The sequence below is a fragment of the Hemitrygon akajei genome, chromosome 13 (assembly GCF_048418815.1).
Source record: "Hemitrygon akajei chromosome 13, sHemAka1.3, whole genome shotgun sequence".
In the NCBI taxonomy this organism is placed as follows: Eukaryota; Metazoa; Chordata; class Chondrichthyes; order Myliobatiformes; family Dasyatidae; genus Hemitrygon; species Hemitrygon akajei.
The window spans coordinates 54,902,921-54,917,956 of NC_133136.1; the positions used below are offsets into that span (position 1 = coordinate 54,902,921).

Sequence of the window (15,036 nt, forward strand, 5' to 3'; positions counted from 1 at the left end):
GTGTTGATGCTTCCCCTGCCGTATGTGTTTAGAGCAACAGATCACAGAATCATAGAAGTGCTTATCACAGAAACTGGCTCTTTTGGCTCATCTCATCCATGCTAATCATGATGCCTACCAACACTAATCCTGTTTGCCTTCACTAGGCCTATATCTCTTTATACCTTTCCTATCCAAGTACCTCTCCAATCACCTTTTAAACTTTTAAGCTTGTTGCATATAACCCCCATCCTCTGAGTGGAAAATCCCACTCCTCTCATCTCCTTTAAATTTTACCCCACTCACCCCAATCTGTGTCTTCTCGTTCTGGGCTCCCCTTTGCGAGGAAAAAGATTCTGACTATCTTATCTGTGTCCCTTATAATTTTATAATCCTCTGTAAGATCATCCTGTTAACTTACTCCCTTTGCAATGAGAACAAACCCAACCCATTCAATCTCTCCCTGTAACTGCAGATCTTCATTCCAGTAAACATCTTGAATTTTGGCACCACACTCTATTGGTACCACATTCTTCCTGTAGTGTAGCAACCTGAACTGTACATACAACTGTTTAAGTGCAGTCCAACCAATGTATCTGTCCTAACTCTATACTCAGCGCCTTGGTTTATAAAGGCAAGTATCCTAATTCACCTGTGTCATTACTTTCAGTGAACATGGACCTGCATCCGAAGGTCTCCCTGCCATTTACTGTATGTGTCTTATCAGAATTTAACCTCCCAAATGTATTATCGCACACATATCTGGATTAACTTCCATTTAGCAACACTCCACCCAGCTTTCCAGCTGACCTATGATCTGTATGATAGACAACGTTCTTCACTATCTACCACTGCACTAGCTTGTAGTTTGCATTTGCAAGTGACATAGTTCAGTTAATTGAAAATCCTAAAAATAGATGCTAGAAATCTGAAACAAATACAGAAAATCTTGGAAAGAGTCTGCAGTTCAGGCAGCATCTTAGGAAAGTGTAATAATAAGAATGTTTCAGATTTAAGGCCCTTGATCAGAATTAGGGAAATGAGAAAGTTCATTGGGTGGTTTTAAGAAGCAGAGCAGAAAGTCAAAAGATGAGTAAGCAAAAGAAATATCTCTTAGCAGGTAAAACTGTGGTTGCCTGGGTGATTCTCATGTTTATAGAGATGTTCTAGTTAACAGATAAAAAACAGATAGCAAAAACATTACGTCCCCCCCTTTTCTGGTGGTGTCAGGACAAACCAGTCCTGCTGTAGGATTATCCATGCACAATATTAATGTCTGTACTTCCTGTTGCAGCTGGTTGACTTGTCAACTCCCTTATATGTGTCTTGTTTTTAAAATGTAGAAAACGTAATATCAATGTGTTATAAAGAAGGCAAGACAGCGGCTATACTTTATTAGGAGTTTGAAGAGATTTAGCCTGTCAACAAATACACTCAAAAACTTCTGTAGTTGTACCGTGGTGAGCTTTCTGACAGGTTGCATCACTGTCTGATATGGAGAGGCTACTGCATAGGACTGAAAGAAGCTGCAGAAGGTGGTAAATATAGCCAGCTCCATCTTGGGTACTAGCCTACAAAGTACCCAGGACATCTTCAGGGAGCAGTGTCTCAAAAAGGCAGCTTCCATTATTAAGGACCTCCAGAACCCAGGGTATGCCCTTTTCTCATTGTTACCATCAGGTAGGAGATACAGAAGCCTGAAGGCACACACTCAGTGATTCAGGAACAGCTTTTTCCCCTCTGCCATCCAATTCCTAAATGGACATTGAATCTTTGGACACTACCTCACTTTTTTTTAATATACAGTATTTCTGTTTTTGCACATTTTTTGAATCTATTCAATATATATCATAATTGATTTACATTATTATTATTTTTAAAATTTTATTTATTGTATTTTTTCTCTCTGCTAGATTATGTATTGCATTGAACTGCTGCTAAGTTAACAAATTTCACGTCACATGATAATAATCCTAATTCTGATTCTGGGTTGGTGCATTTCATATTTCCATATGGCCTAGAAAGAAGCCATTCAGCCCTATTAAGTTCATGACAGCTCCTATAGCAATCACATTCACTTGTTTATTTCTCTGTAAGCTCTCTCTGTAGGCAATTTATAGCAGCAATTAACAGCATAGCACATCTTTCGATGTGGGAGGAAGTCTATGTGGTAACAGAGTTGCATGCAGTCATTATTATATCTAAGGTCATTGTTAAATCTGGGCCAATGAAGTTATGTGATAACAGCTATAATAGCCTCACCAGTGTACCATGCAGAATTTAAACATCTTACAGGATCCTGAGCATTAACTTATGCAATGCATGTCTGATGATCTGCCTGAATGTTGAGGAGTGGATTAATTTCTGCGCACAGTATTTCTTTGAAATGCTATTTTATTAAAGGGAACATTTGTTTCATCTTTTAGTCTGATATAATATGTACCATGTACTGTGGTTTTTTGGGGCATGAAACATGCATGAGCTCCTTTATGCAATAGCAGATAGTAGATTGTAAAACCATGCAAAAATATTTACCATATGGCTTCAAAGATCCTGACATTCAAGTTCATAGCAACCTTGACAACCTGTATCAAAGAGGTTCCCTGCTCAATGTTCACCTCCCACTAATGATATTTTAGTAGAAGGTGCAATCAAACTAGATGTTGTTACAATTCAGCAACAATGAATAAAGAATTGAGACAGTTTTTTATAAACAAATAAAACTTTTATTAAACATTGCTCAAAAAAAACTAAAAGTAAACAAACGACTAACTTAACCGGAAGTGGACTGCTATTCGGCAGCTCGAACAGTTCTTAAAACGAGAAATGCGAACACAGTAGTAAATGCAAAAGTCCAAATGATTTACACAGTCAGTCAGGAGAGATTTTTCTAGAAGTAATGAATTCCTCGACGTCATGACGTTACTGCTGATCCCAGCCGAAATATGCCTTGCCCGAAGGATTTACGGCAACAGAAATAAAACGGCTTAAAGGCACTGACCTTTCCTTGGCGAAACCCTGCTCCAGTCCTTTCTGCTCTAGTCCTTTCTGCTCTTTAGCAGGGACTATCTTGGATTGCAGGTTACTAATTCTTTCCGTATGAAGATTAAATAAGGTTGAACCTGTTTACCGCCGACACCAACTTTCCTCGATCCTTCAGTTTCCGGAACTTCGATAATTCTTCACTCTCCGACTGAACTTTAACTGGCAGCGATTTTCAGAACTGCCGGCACAACGATTCTTACAGTAGAAATTAAAACTCCGCTTTAAAACGAAACTGCATCATGAAATCAAATACGCAGTAGAATGGAGTCACTGACGACTTAAGCCACAAGCTGACCTGCGTCACAGTGATGCGTGCTCCTTTTATACCCTGTTGAAACAGGCCATCACATGACCTCTCATTGGCGGGAAAATTGCGTCACTCCACCATCACAAGACCATTACATCATGCCCAGTAGAGACTAAATTACATCATGGTCATGTGACAGTCACAAGATACCCACGGGTACATAACAATGTAAACTCAAAAATATAAAAGCGCTTGGGCAAGAAATTATATTTTAGGGAAGTTTGAAATTACACATTTGGAGAGACAAAATCTTTTAGAGTGGGAGACACAAAAAGCCCTGAGCATGCCTCTAATAGATGCACTCGAGAACAGAGGATTGACAGTTTTGGATGGAATTTGAAAAGTACCGATTTTGAAAAGACTAGAAGTACCGATGAATGAAATCATGAAAATTGTATTTTTAGATTTCTACTATTTGGGGGATGGGGGACATTGATGTTCGAGATGTTAACTGAAGAGCTCTGGGATTGTCTAGTTTTAAAAAAAAATACAGATATTGAAAATCCGAAATGAAAAACAAAAATGCTGTAAGTAATTAGCAGATCATGAGGAAGTGAAACCGAGCTAGCATTTCAGGTCAAGAATTTTTCATCAAAACTGAACAAAAATGGAGACATTTAAAGCAGTGGAGGTGGAAGGGAAGAAGAGAACTAAAGAAATTGTCAAGTCTAGAGACAACGCATTATTTTTTTGGCAGTAGACTAAAGAAGATGTGAAGCTATGCAGTAGTATTCCCATACTTGTGTATTCCTAGCTAGTCAATGTAAAGCACATTAAATTTGGGAAATAATCTTTCAGAATTAAAAAATGAGTTCTGTAGTTTTGTTTCAGAGCTGTAAATGAATAGAATCTATATCCAATAGAAAAAATTTTGGCCTAGCAATTCACTCATGCTCTTTTTATGGTTAAGATGTCATTATTTGACTTCATGATACTATTTTTAATCTTGTGAAACCTATCCTGGCAGGGAGGTTTGTTAAGGCTGTTGGGGAGAGTTTAAACTAGAATTGCTGGGGAGTGAGAACTGGACTGAAGAGATGGAGGAAGAGGCGGTTGGCTCACAAATATAGAAAGCTTAGAGACAGTGTGAGAGGGAGGATAGGCAGGTGATAGAGAAGGGAAGTGCTCAGACTGATGGTTTGAGATGTGTGTATTTTAATGCAAGGAGTATTATGAACAAAGCAGATGAGCTTAGAGCATGGATCAGTACTTGGAGCTATGATATTGTGGCCATTATAGAGATTTGAATGGCTCAGGGACAGGAATGGTTACTTCAAATGCCAGGCTTTAGATATTTTGGAAAGGACAGGGAGGGAGGCAAAAGAGGTGGGGGCATGGCACTGTTGATCAGAGATAGTGTCACGGCTGCAGAAAAGGAGGAAATCATGGAGGGATTATCTATGGAGTCTCTGTGGGTGGAAGTTGGAAACAGGAAGGGGTCAATAACTCTACTGGGTGCTTTTTATAGACCACCCAATAGTAATAAGGACATCAAGGAGCAGATAAAGAGACAGATTCTGGAAAGGCGTAATAATAACAGGATTGTCATGGTGGGAGATTTTAATTACCCAAATATTGATTGGCATGTCCCTAGAGTGAGGGGTTTAGATGGGGTGGAGCTTATTAGGTGTGTTCAGGAAGATTTGTTGACACAATATGTAGATAAGCCTACAAGAGGAGAGGCTGTACTTGATCTGGTATTGGGAAATGAACCTGGTCAGGTGTCAGATCTCTCAGTGGGAGAGCATTTTGGAGATAGTGATCACAATTCTATCTCCTTTACCACAGCATTGGAGAGGGATAGGAACAGACTTGTTAGGAAAGTGTTTAATTGGAGTAAAGGGAACTATGAGGCTATCAGGCAGGAACTTAGAAGCATAAATTGGAAACAGATGTTCTCAGGGAAATGTACAGAAGAAATGTTCAGGGGATATTTGTGTGGAGTTCTGCATAGGTACTTTCCAATGAGATAGGGAAAGAATGGTAGGGTATATGAACCATAGTGTACTAAGGCTGTTGTAAATCTACTCCAGAAGAAATGAGAAGCTTACGAAAGGTTCACAAAACTAGGTAATGATAGAGATCTAGAAGATTAAAAGGCTAGCAGGAAGGAACTTAAGAGTGAAATTAGGAGAGCCAGAAGGGGCCATGAGAAAGGTTTGGCAGACAGGATTAACGAAAACCCCAAGGCATTCTATAAGTATGTGAAGAGCAGGAGGATAAGACGTGAGAGAATAGGATCAATTAAGTGTGACAGTGGAAAAGTGTGTATGGAACCGGAGAAGATAGTGGAGGTTCTTAATGAATTCTTTGCTTCAGTATTCACTACAGAAAGGGATCTTGGCGATTGTAGGGATGACTTGCAGCAGAATGAAAAGCTTGAGCATGTAGATATTAAGAAAGAGGATGTGTAGGAGCTTTTGTAAAGCATCAAGTTGGATAAATCACCGGGACCAGACAAGATGTACCCCAGGCTACTGTGGGAAGCTAAGGAGGAGATTGCTGAGCCTCTGGCAATGATCTTTGCATCATCAGTGGGGACTGGAGAGGTTCCGGAGGATTGGAAGGTTGTGGATGTTGTACCCTTATTCAAGAAAAGGAGTAGAGATAGCCCAGGATATTTTAAACCAGTGAGTCTTACTTCAGTGGTTGGTAAGTTGATGGAGAAGATCCTGAGAGGCTGGATTTATGAACATTTGGAGAGGCATAATATGATTAGGAATAGTCAGCATGGCTTTGTAAAATTCAGGTCGTGCCTTATGAGCCTGATTAAATTTTTTTTTTAGGATGTGACTAAACACATTGAAGAAGGTAGAGTAGTAGATGTAGTGTATATGGATTTCAGCAAAGCATTTGACAAGGTACCCCATGCAAGGCTTATTGAGAAAGTAAGGAGGTATGGGATCCAAGGGGACATTGCTTTGTGGATCCAGAACTGGCTTGCCCACAGAAGGCAAAGAGTCATTATAGATCGGTCATATTCTGCATGGAGGTCAGTGACCAGTGGTGTGCCTCAGGGATCTGTTCTGGGACCCCTACTCTTTTGTGATTTTTATAAATGACCTGCGTGAGGAAGATTAGGGATGGGTTAGTAAATTTGCTGATGACACAAAGGTTGGGGGTGTTGTAGATAGTGTGGAGACAAGTAAGAGGTTACAGCGGGATATTGATAGGATGCAAAACTGGGCTGAGAAGTGGCAGATGAGGTTCAACCCAGATAAGTGTAAAGTGGTTCATTTTGATAGGTCAAAAATGATGACAGAATATAGTATTAATGTTAAGACTCTTGGTAGTGTGGAGGATCAGAGGAATCTTGGGGTTCGAGTCTATAGGACACTCAAAGCTGCTGCCTAGGTTGACTCTATGGTTCAGAAGGCATACGGTGCATTGGCCTTCATCAATCGTGGGATTGAGTTTAGCAGCCGAGAGGTAATGTTGCAGCTATATAGGACCCTGGTCAGACCCTACTTGGAGAACTGTGCTCATTTCTGGTCGACTTACTACAGGAAGGAAGTGGAAACCATAGAAAAGGTGCAGAGGAGATTTACAAGGGTGTTGCCTGGATTGGGGAGCATGCCTTATGAGAATAGGTTGAGTGAACTCGGCCTTTTCTCCTTGGAGAGATGGAAGATAAGAGGTGACCTGATAGAGGTGTATTAGATGATGAGAGGCATCGATTGTGTGGACAGTCAGAGGCTTTTTCCCCAGGGTTGAAATGGCTAGCATGAGAGGGCACAGTTTTAAGATGCTTGGTAGTAGGTACAGAGGAGATGTCGGGAGTAAGTTTTTTACTCAGAGAGTGGTGAGTGCGTGGAATGGGCTGCTGGCGACGGTGGTAGAGGTGGATACAATAGGGTATTTTAAGAGACTCCTGGATAGGTACATGGAGCTTAGAAAATTAGAGGGCTTTGTGTAAGCTAGGTAATTTCTAAGGTAAGGACATGTTTGGCACAGCTTTGTCGGCCAAAGGGCCTGTATTGTGCTGTAGGTTTTCTATGTTTCTAATACTTTGCAAAGTTCATTTATGTTGATTGATAAAGAAAAACATTAGATTTGTAGTATAATGTGATTTGGTTTCAGGATGCAAGTACAGTACTTAGAAAGCTGAACTCATCAGCTAGCCCTTAAAGGCACATGCACATACTGCAACCAACATTTTATCCAACCAAGTGGTTGCAGTTTACTTCAAGCATTGTTGCCTTAGTGATTATTGATTCTTTTTGAAAAGGTTTTTGAGAGGCTGATGGATCACATCATCCACAGGAAGGATAGCTTCTGTTCAAAGGAGCCACTTTGACAAGGAACCTCCAGGTCCTCTTGGTAAGAAGTTGCTAGGGAGCATTTTTACTGGATATGAGTGAAGTATTTAAATTTCTACACTCTGGGAAAATTTCCATTCAAGCAAATCCCTGAGTTAGTTTGTCTGCTGCTGTGTTCTGGTTGAGAAATCATGTTTGGTGAAATGGTGTATCACTGATGCAGTTGTGATTAGCAAACTTTAAGATGCAATATCCATATGTAGGCAAGAATATTTCTGAGACTTGGAATACAAAAGATTCTCCAGATACTGGAAATCCAGAGTAATGTACACAAAATGCTGGAGAAACTGAGCAGGTCAGGGAGCCACTTTGGAGATGAATAAAGAGCCAATGTTTTAGGGTCTTCCTGTGAAATCTATCAAGTCTAATTAAGAGCTCAGAGCTAAATATGTTTGGCCTTGGAGAAGACACTGGAAAAATAAGCAAGCCAGCATCAATAGATTTGGAAGACTTTGAAAGCAGACATTGATGATAAAATTCACTATCGACTTCAGTGTGCCAGCAGAATTTGTAGTTGACTAAAGGAAAAAGTGTTTGAGAACAAAGATTTCCAACTAGGGTGAAAGCCTATGGCCTACTGGGAAATAGTGATCCCTTGAGTATGCGTAATGATAATGCATGTAGAGTTATAGTGGTTAGCCCTTTAAGTAACATTCATTTTGAGTCTTTAGTGCGAATAAAAGCTAGTGTTTTAAGAAACAGAACCAGTCATTACATAGACCAATATGGTTGAAGATCTCACTAGAAGCACGTTTTGGGTGCTATTCTACTGTTTAATAATTTGGGCAAGATAGACATTTGAAAAAGAGTGCTTGCTAATGAGAAAGTTTTGCACCAGGATAATTGTAAAATGGTAACAGCTGGCATTAGTGTATCCAGAAAATTCATCATGTGTTGAATTTGTAACTCGTGTTTTATTTCAAGACTTTTAGTATTTAATGTGTGCAGTGCCCAGAATATTTGATTTTATTCTTAAGTATAGAATTTGATTAAATGCTGAAGGAATTGGTGCATAATGATCTTATGGCAAGAAATCATTCAAGTAGCTTACCCTTGTGTTTCTTGCTAATGATGACTATTGCCATCTGTTTTTTTCATTTATAGTTTATTCTTTGTGGATAAAATAAGTAGCTTTCATGTACAGGGAGAGTTATTTGATATAAATCTTTGGATACCTATGTCTTTAGAACATCAAATATCTGTGTTCCTGGAGGTTATAATTATTGTGGTGATATAATTTTTACCTCTAGGCACTAGTTTTTCTTTGCTATACCTCATGAGGGAATATTCCAAAAGGAAAAAATTCAAAGTGAAGATGACACAGCACGTTATTCAAAGTGTTTTAAATTTTGGAAGCGGGCATATGCCATTCAATTATGTCTGATGCCTATTTAATTTGGTGACATAACATTTTAGTTGAAGTTATTCTTGTGTTGTCTCTAATACCTAATGAACTACACGTAAGCAAGGGATTTCATTGGTATATATGACAGTAAACTTATCTGATTCATAATGACACATGTTAGATTGGCAGTGAAATATTCAAATAATATTGTAGTTCAACATTAGTTTGAAATATAAACAATATAGGCCATCAGTTAATCCTCGTCTTGTGAACAAATTCAGATACAAAACAAATGCGCAAAGTATCACCAAACAAAACTGAGGGATGCTTTTGACAGACATCTAGTCTATGGTTGTTTCATCCAGTGACCCAATTGTTAAGTGCTGGACCACAGCCACATATCGGTTTAACAGCAATAAACCAAACTTTTGGTCTTACAGCATAATGAAATTCTGATGCATTGTTGATTTTGGAATAATGGCAGAATTCAGAGATTCATGTGAAGTCAAGCTCTGTAGCATTCATGGACTGTTTTAACCTACTGTCTGATGTTCTACCAAAATAAAGGTTATAGATTATAGAAAGAATATAGATGAATTACTATATCAGAATTCATTGGTACTTCTATGCTTTTTTGAATTAATTTTTATTGCAAGCAAACATGCTTGCACAAATAAGTTATTTTATTAACGTCTTCAGATGGAAAACAACTTTGTCTGTTTGTCCTTTCAGTAACAGTAACAATACTCTTGATAACCATAATTGTTAACACCCTCTCATTTGTCACTTTGGGATCGTACTAACCATCAAAGTCATATGGTTAGTGAATGACCAATTTCTAAGGAATGTTGAGATGCAGTAGATTGTTGGTTGATCAAAATTCTAATTTGGCCTTAATTGATTTCATTTAAAGAAGATCATCAGGGAAGATTTCTTTCTTTTCCCCAGAAGCTACTATTTGAGGATTGCTACAGAAGATCATTTGCAGTTCTTTGTGTTTATTTAATTTTAAGTATCTTAACTTGTTTGAAAGCTTTACTCTCTAAGGACGTTACTTAAATCTGAATCCTAGTGATGTGTGTAAAATTTTGCATCGAGAAAGATAATTTGTTAACTCTTGTTAAGTTTCTTCATTCTTAACTTGGAAGTAACTTTCCAAGTTACTTCAAATAGAAACTTTTACTTTGGATTATCAGAAATTTTTTTCAATATCTACTACAGTTTGCTGTTGGCGATTAGAATCTTAATCTGCAAATAAAAAGCCCTTTGGAGATTGTTTGCTATTGTTTTCATTACCTTAATGTATTTAAATAGTTTGTGTTTTTACAGCCAACAATCATCTTGAATTCTGTTGTCATATGCTCAGAGGAACAATATATCCTAAAGAACCTCCAGTCTATGAATATGTAAAATTCATAGGCACTTTGAAGTCACTGAATAACTGTAGGTTGTTTAAAATTAAGCAAGCATATTTGATATCCATAATGTTTGCTTTGTATATACAGTACTATTCAAAAGTCTTGTGCACTCTAGCTATTTATAAGACTTTTGAACAGTACTGTATTTGTCAACGAGCAGCAGAGAACAAGTTTGTAAATCTGACGGGAACAAAGGATGTTAGGAATGGTGAAGGTTGAGTGCCACGGTGGGGGGGGTGGAACAGGTGGCAAAGGAGTGCCGGGGCAGAGGGTGATGCAGGTGCAGACACAACCAGTTCTGAGGCACCAGGCAAAGTCATTTGATTCCAAACAATTTGTTTATTTATCATTACAGAATGTTTCTTTGATGCTTCCTGCTTTCCCCCCTCCTTCTTCCCCTTTTCCCAACCTTGATTCTTCTCTCCCTGCCCCCTTTTGAGTCTCAATCCCATATCAGGATCAGGTTTATCATTACTCTCGTATGTCATGTGTTTTTTTTGCGCAAGATCCCAATGGTTCAAATAATTAAACTGCGCAAGTTCTTCAGACATGCATTTATTGGCTCCAATTGCTACTCTTGTTTAGCCCTTTTTCAAACATTACTTGTCAATTGAAAATTACAAATCCAACTGTGAATCCTGAATCCTTCACCTATCATGTTTATAAATCCCGATGTACTAGATGGCATTTTCCTTTATTTGCTCTCTGTGAAAACATAATTTGCATTCAGTGCTAAGGGCATTCAAAATGTACCACTGACACCATTTATGAGACTAGACCAGTGGGCTGGATGGGGCCCTACAAGAGTGGAGGCATTTTTTAACTTGGCTATCGTGATGTGAATAACTATTATGAGAGTAGAAGTAGAGTAATGACAACCAAAATATAAACAGATTCTTTTTAAAGTTAGTTAAGAATAAAAATATCAGAAATAGAAATTCTTGATTGCACAAAAGATTTAGTTCAGAAAAAGCTTGAAAGTTCAAGTTGACACTTCAGTTGAAAATCCTTAAGTTTAAGGGGAGGGAGTAGCAATTCAAATGGGAATGGTCAGGCTAATGAGGGGAAAAAGTAGGAAGCGATTTTGCAGTGATGGTTTAAAAAAACTTATTTATAAGGCAACGAGGAAATTGTGCAAGAGAGATTCAGGAGAGCACTGTTAGAGGAAGGAATAAAAAAAGGAACTTCCGAGAACCTTTAAAGCTTAGAATTCTCTCTCTACATCAGCTACTTCCAATAATCATGCTTAAATATTGTTAACTTAGAACCTGTGTTTAATTTTCCATTTTTTATTATTATAGTTAAATATTTATTTAGATCTTATCTATCTAATTATAAGATGTTTCAAATTTGGAAATACTAATTCTCAACTACTTTTAATCCAATAAGTAGAAATTTTAAGGACCTTACTTCCTTTTAAAGCTGGAGTGAGCCATAAGTACACACTGTTCCAAAACTAAAACAAAATGTGACTATTTAAGTACTTTTTAAAAAAATGATCTTGATGGTGTAATAATACTTAGGACTTATTTGCTTTCTTTTACTGTGGTTTTGCGTTGTTTCTTTTCCACAAACATTCAAATTATGATTTTTAAAATTTCATTCAGTGCAGCATTCTGCCCGATATGGATTTGGACGGCCTCTGAAGTCAGCATTTGAAGAAAGAATTTGCTTTTTAGCAACAGTCAGATTAGCTACACCACAGTTTGTTAAGGTATGATGATGAAGTATACGAAGGAAATCTCTTCATAATTTGGTTCAACCGATTTCGATACCATGTTATTTTATAGTATAAAATAATTGTGATTGAATTACCTCCAGTCATTATTTTCTAAAAGATATTCATTTTTGAAATATAGGAAATGTGCACTATTGAAGAACCAAATGAAGAATTTACTTCAAGACACAGCTTAGAGTGGAAATTTCTGTTTCTTGATGACAGGTTTGTTCTATGATTTTAAAAGATATATTAATTTACTATTGTAGTTGGGAGGTGGGTGTAGTGGAGAGTACCAGGCAAAGAAAAGATTTGTAGAGTTTGGAAATGAGATGAAAGAGTTTATAAAGGGAATACCACAGTCCAGAGTCTGGGGTTTGTGATACAAGGGGATCAGTGTGTTCTCGAGCAAGATGCTAGTTTGCAAAAAGAAAGTAATTAGTAAAGCTAACAATGTTATTCTTTACTGTTTGCGGAAATAAATACAAAAGTTGAGAGGTTCTGCTTTATATACTGTATACTGAAATGGGTAGATTGTCTTATTGTTAAAGTTTGGACAGGCTAGGCATGTATCTACTGGCATTTGGGATGGAAAGGGAGAGAATGTTTGATTGTGGAGGAATCTAGAACTAGAGGCTATAGTTTTAAAATAAAGAGTCACCCAACTTAAAAGGTTATGTGCCAGGATCTGTTTTCTCTGAAGTTTGTGTGTCTCTGCAGCTTTCCTCTTTAATGAGCAGTGGAAGTTGGATGTTTGAATATTTTTTTAGATGGCAATTGATGGCCTTCTGATAAGCATAGCATGGGTGAGCAAAGCCCAGGAAACTAAAGATGAAGTTATGATTAAATCAGACATGATCTTATTAAATTACATGGTAGGCTAAAAATAGCAGGCTTGCCTTTGCCTCTAATCTGTATGTTGGTAAGTAATTTCAGCTGTTTTTGTTGATGATAGTGAGTTTTGAAAACAACTGAGTGGATGAGGTAATGCATATGAATTGTGACAAAATGTTGTCCTTCCTTAAACCTTGATTTGTTATAGGGCACCTCGAATAATAGGCTATTTACCATTTGAGGTGCTAGGAACATCTGGCTATGATTACTACCATGTGGATGACTTGGAAAATTTAACAAAATGCCATGAGCACTGTAAGTAAATTCTGATGGTTAATGGAGGATAAGTTTATAGTTACAGTTTTTTATCGTAAACTATAGAGAGAGTCAACACTTAGCATTGTTTCTGATCTCCAATCCTTCCATTACCCATCAGATCCATTCTCAGCCACAAGGAAAAGCTAAGAAGCACTCTCATATGAAGCAAACTGAGAGGAAGGTCCATAACCAAAGTTCAACATAATGATGTTTCTGTGGGTACCAATGAATGGTCTAGATTCTTAGTATGACCATTGAATGTAATAGTGTGTTAGTGAAGACCTAGTAAGAGAATTAAGGATGCTGTAATCTGTGAGAATAGATGAAGGGAAGACCTATAGAGAAAGTTGTTGATAAAATCATGGTAAAAATCTAAGGCCATTTTATATTGATATTATCTGAATGTTTTAGAATTCTTAAATTTCTTACCTGTTTGTGGTTTAGCTTTACTATAGTTAAATTTTGTGTTAGATATGTAACAATGTGCATGATTTGATAGACATTTGACATTTAAATATGATACACACCATATACAGGATTTTTCAGGAACTTGCTAAAGAACTGTCTTCATAAGATTGCCTTAAAGAACAAGGTAATGAGAAATTATAATTGATATTAATTTAAATGCAGTTATCCAAAGAAGTGAGAGATTTTAGGAACATACAGATTTTAGCGACTGTACACAGTTAATGGCAAGACTCCTAACAGTTTTGATGTACAGAGTGATCTTGCAGACCAAATCCATAGCCCTCTTAAAATAGCTGCATAAGTTGACAGGAGAATAAAGAAGGCATTTGGCATATTTGTTCAGGCATTGAGTTCAGAGTCCAGAAGTTACAAAGCAACATTCTAAAACTGTTTTAAGTTGTATCTAGAGTATTGCATTCAATTTTCGTTGCTGCATTTTAGGACTGGTGTGGAGATAGTTCAGAGATGTTTTCTCTGGAGGGGCAAAGACTGAGGGGCATACATAGAGTAAACAGCCAGTATCCTTTTCCCCATTGAGGACATGTATTTAAGGTGAATTCAAAGGAGATCTGCAGGGCATGTCTTTTCTTTCACAGAGGGTGGTAATTGTCTGGAAAGCACTGTCAGGAGTGTTAATAGAGGCGAATATGATGGGAAGGTTTAAGAGACTCTTAGATTGGCACATAAATAGGCAGAGATGGAGGTGTAAGGAGAAGGGATTAGTTTACTTAGTGTTTTAATTACTAGGTTAATTAGTTTTGCTCAGCTTTGTGGTCTGAAGGGCCTGTTCCTGTGCTACACTGTTGTATGCTCTGTTAGAATTATTAACGTCCATAGGTTTTTGAGTTGAATATTTAAGATGGCATTACTGAAAACATGCGACAGCTTACTGGTGGTTCGAAAGCAAAGGAATTTGATTGAAAGCATTATTAATTATCTTTTTAAGTAAATCGTGGTAAACTATCACTGCAAACAAAGTGGGGAGTTATAGATCTAAGGACTTACCATTTGGTTTGGAATGTTGTTTTTGCTCACTTGGTTTGTTTTTCTCTCTCTCTCTTTATCTGTGGATACTGCAGGTTGATCTTTATTTTTAGTTTGGGCTCTTTTGGGTTCCTTGCTTTTTGAATGCCTGTTAAGCAAACAAATCTTATGTTTGTATAATTTATACATTCTTTGATAGTAAATGCACTTTGAATGGAATGGGTCATTAACAATGAACTGGCTGGAAGAGAACATCTTGTGGCACCCTTAATATCCGAAGAGATACAAGGATAAGTTTATTT

General features: G+C 37.5%; 1 protein-coding gene across 1 annotated transcript in view; it reads left to right on the forward strand.

The window, feature by feature from the left end:
• clocka (clock circadian regulator a) overlaps positions 1 to 15,036 on the forward strand; it is a 142,034-nt gene that overhangs the window by 81,956 nt on the left and 45,042 nt on the right. Inside the window, 4 exon segments of the mRNA XM_073063996.1 lie at positions 10,325 to 10,438; positions 12,021 to 12,127; positions 12,273 to 12,355; positions 13,173 to 13,279. Coding sequence (XP_072920097.1) covers positions 10,325 to 10,438; positions 12,021 to 12,127; positions 12,273 to 12,355; positions 13,173 to 13,279 — 411 coding nt within the window.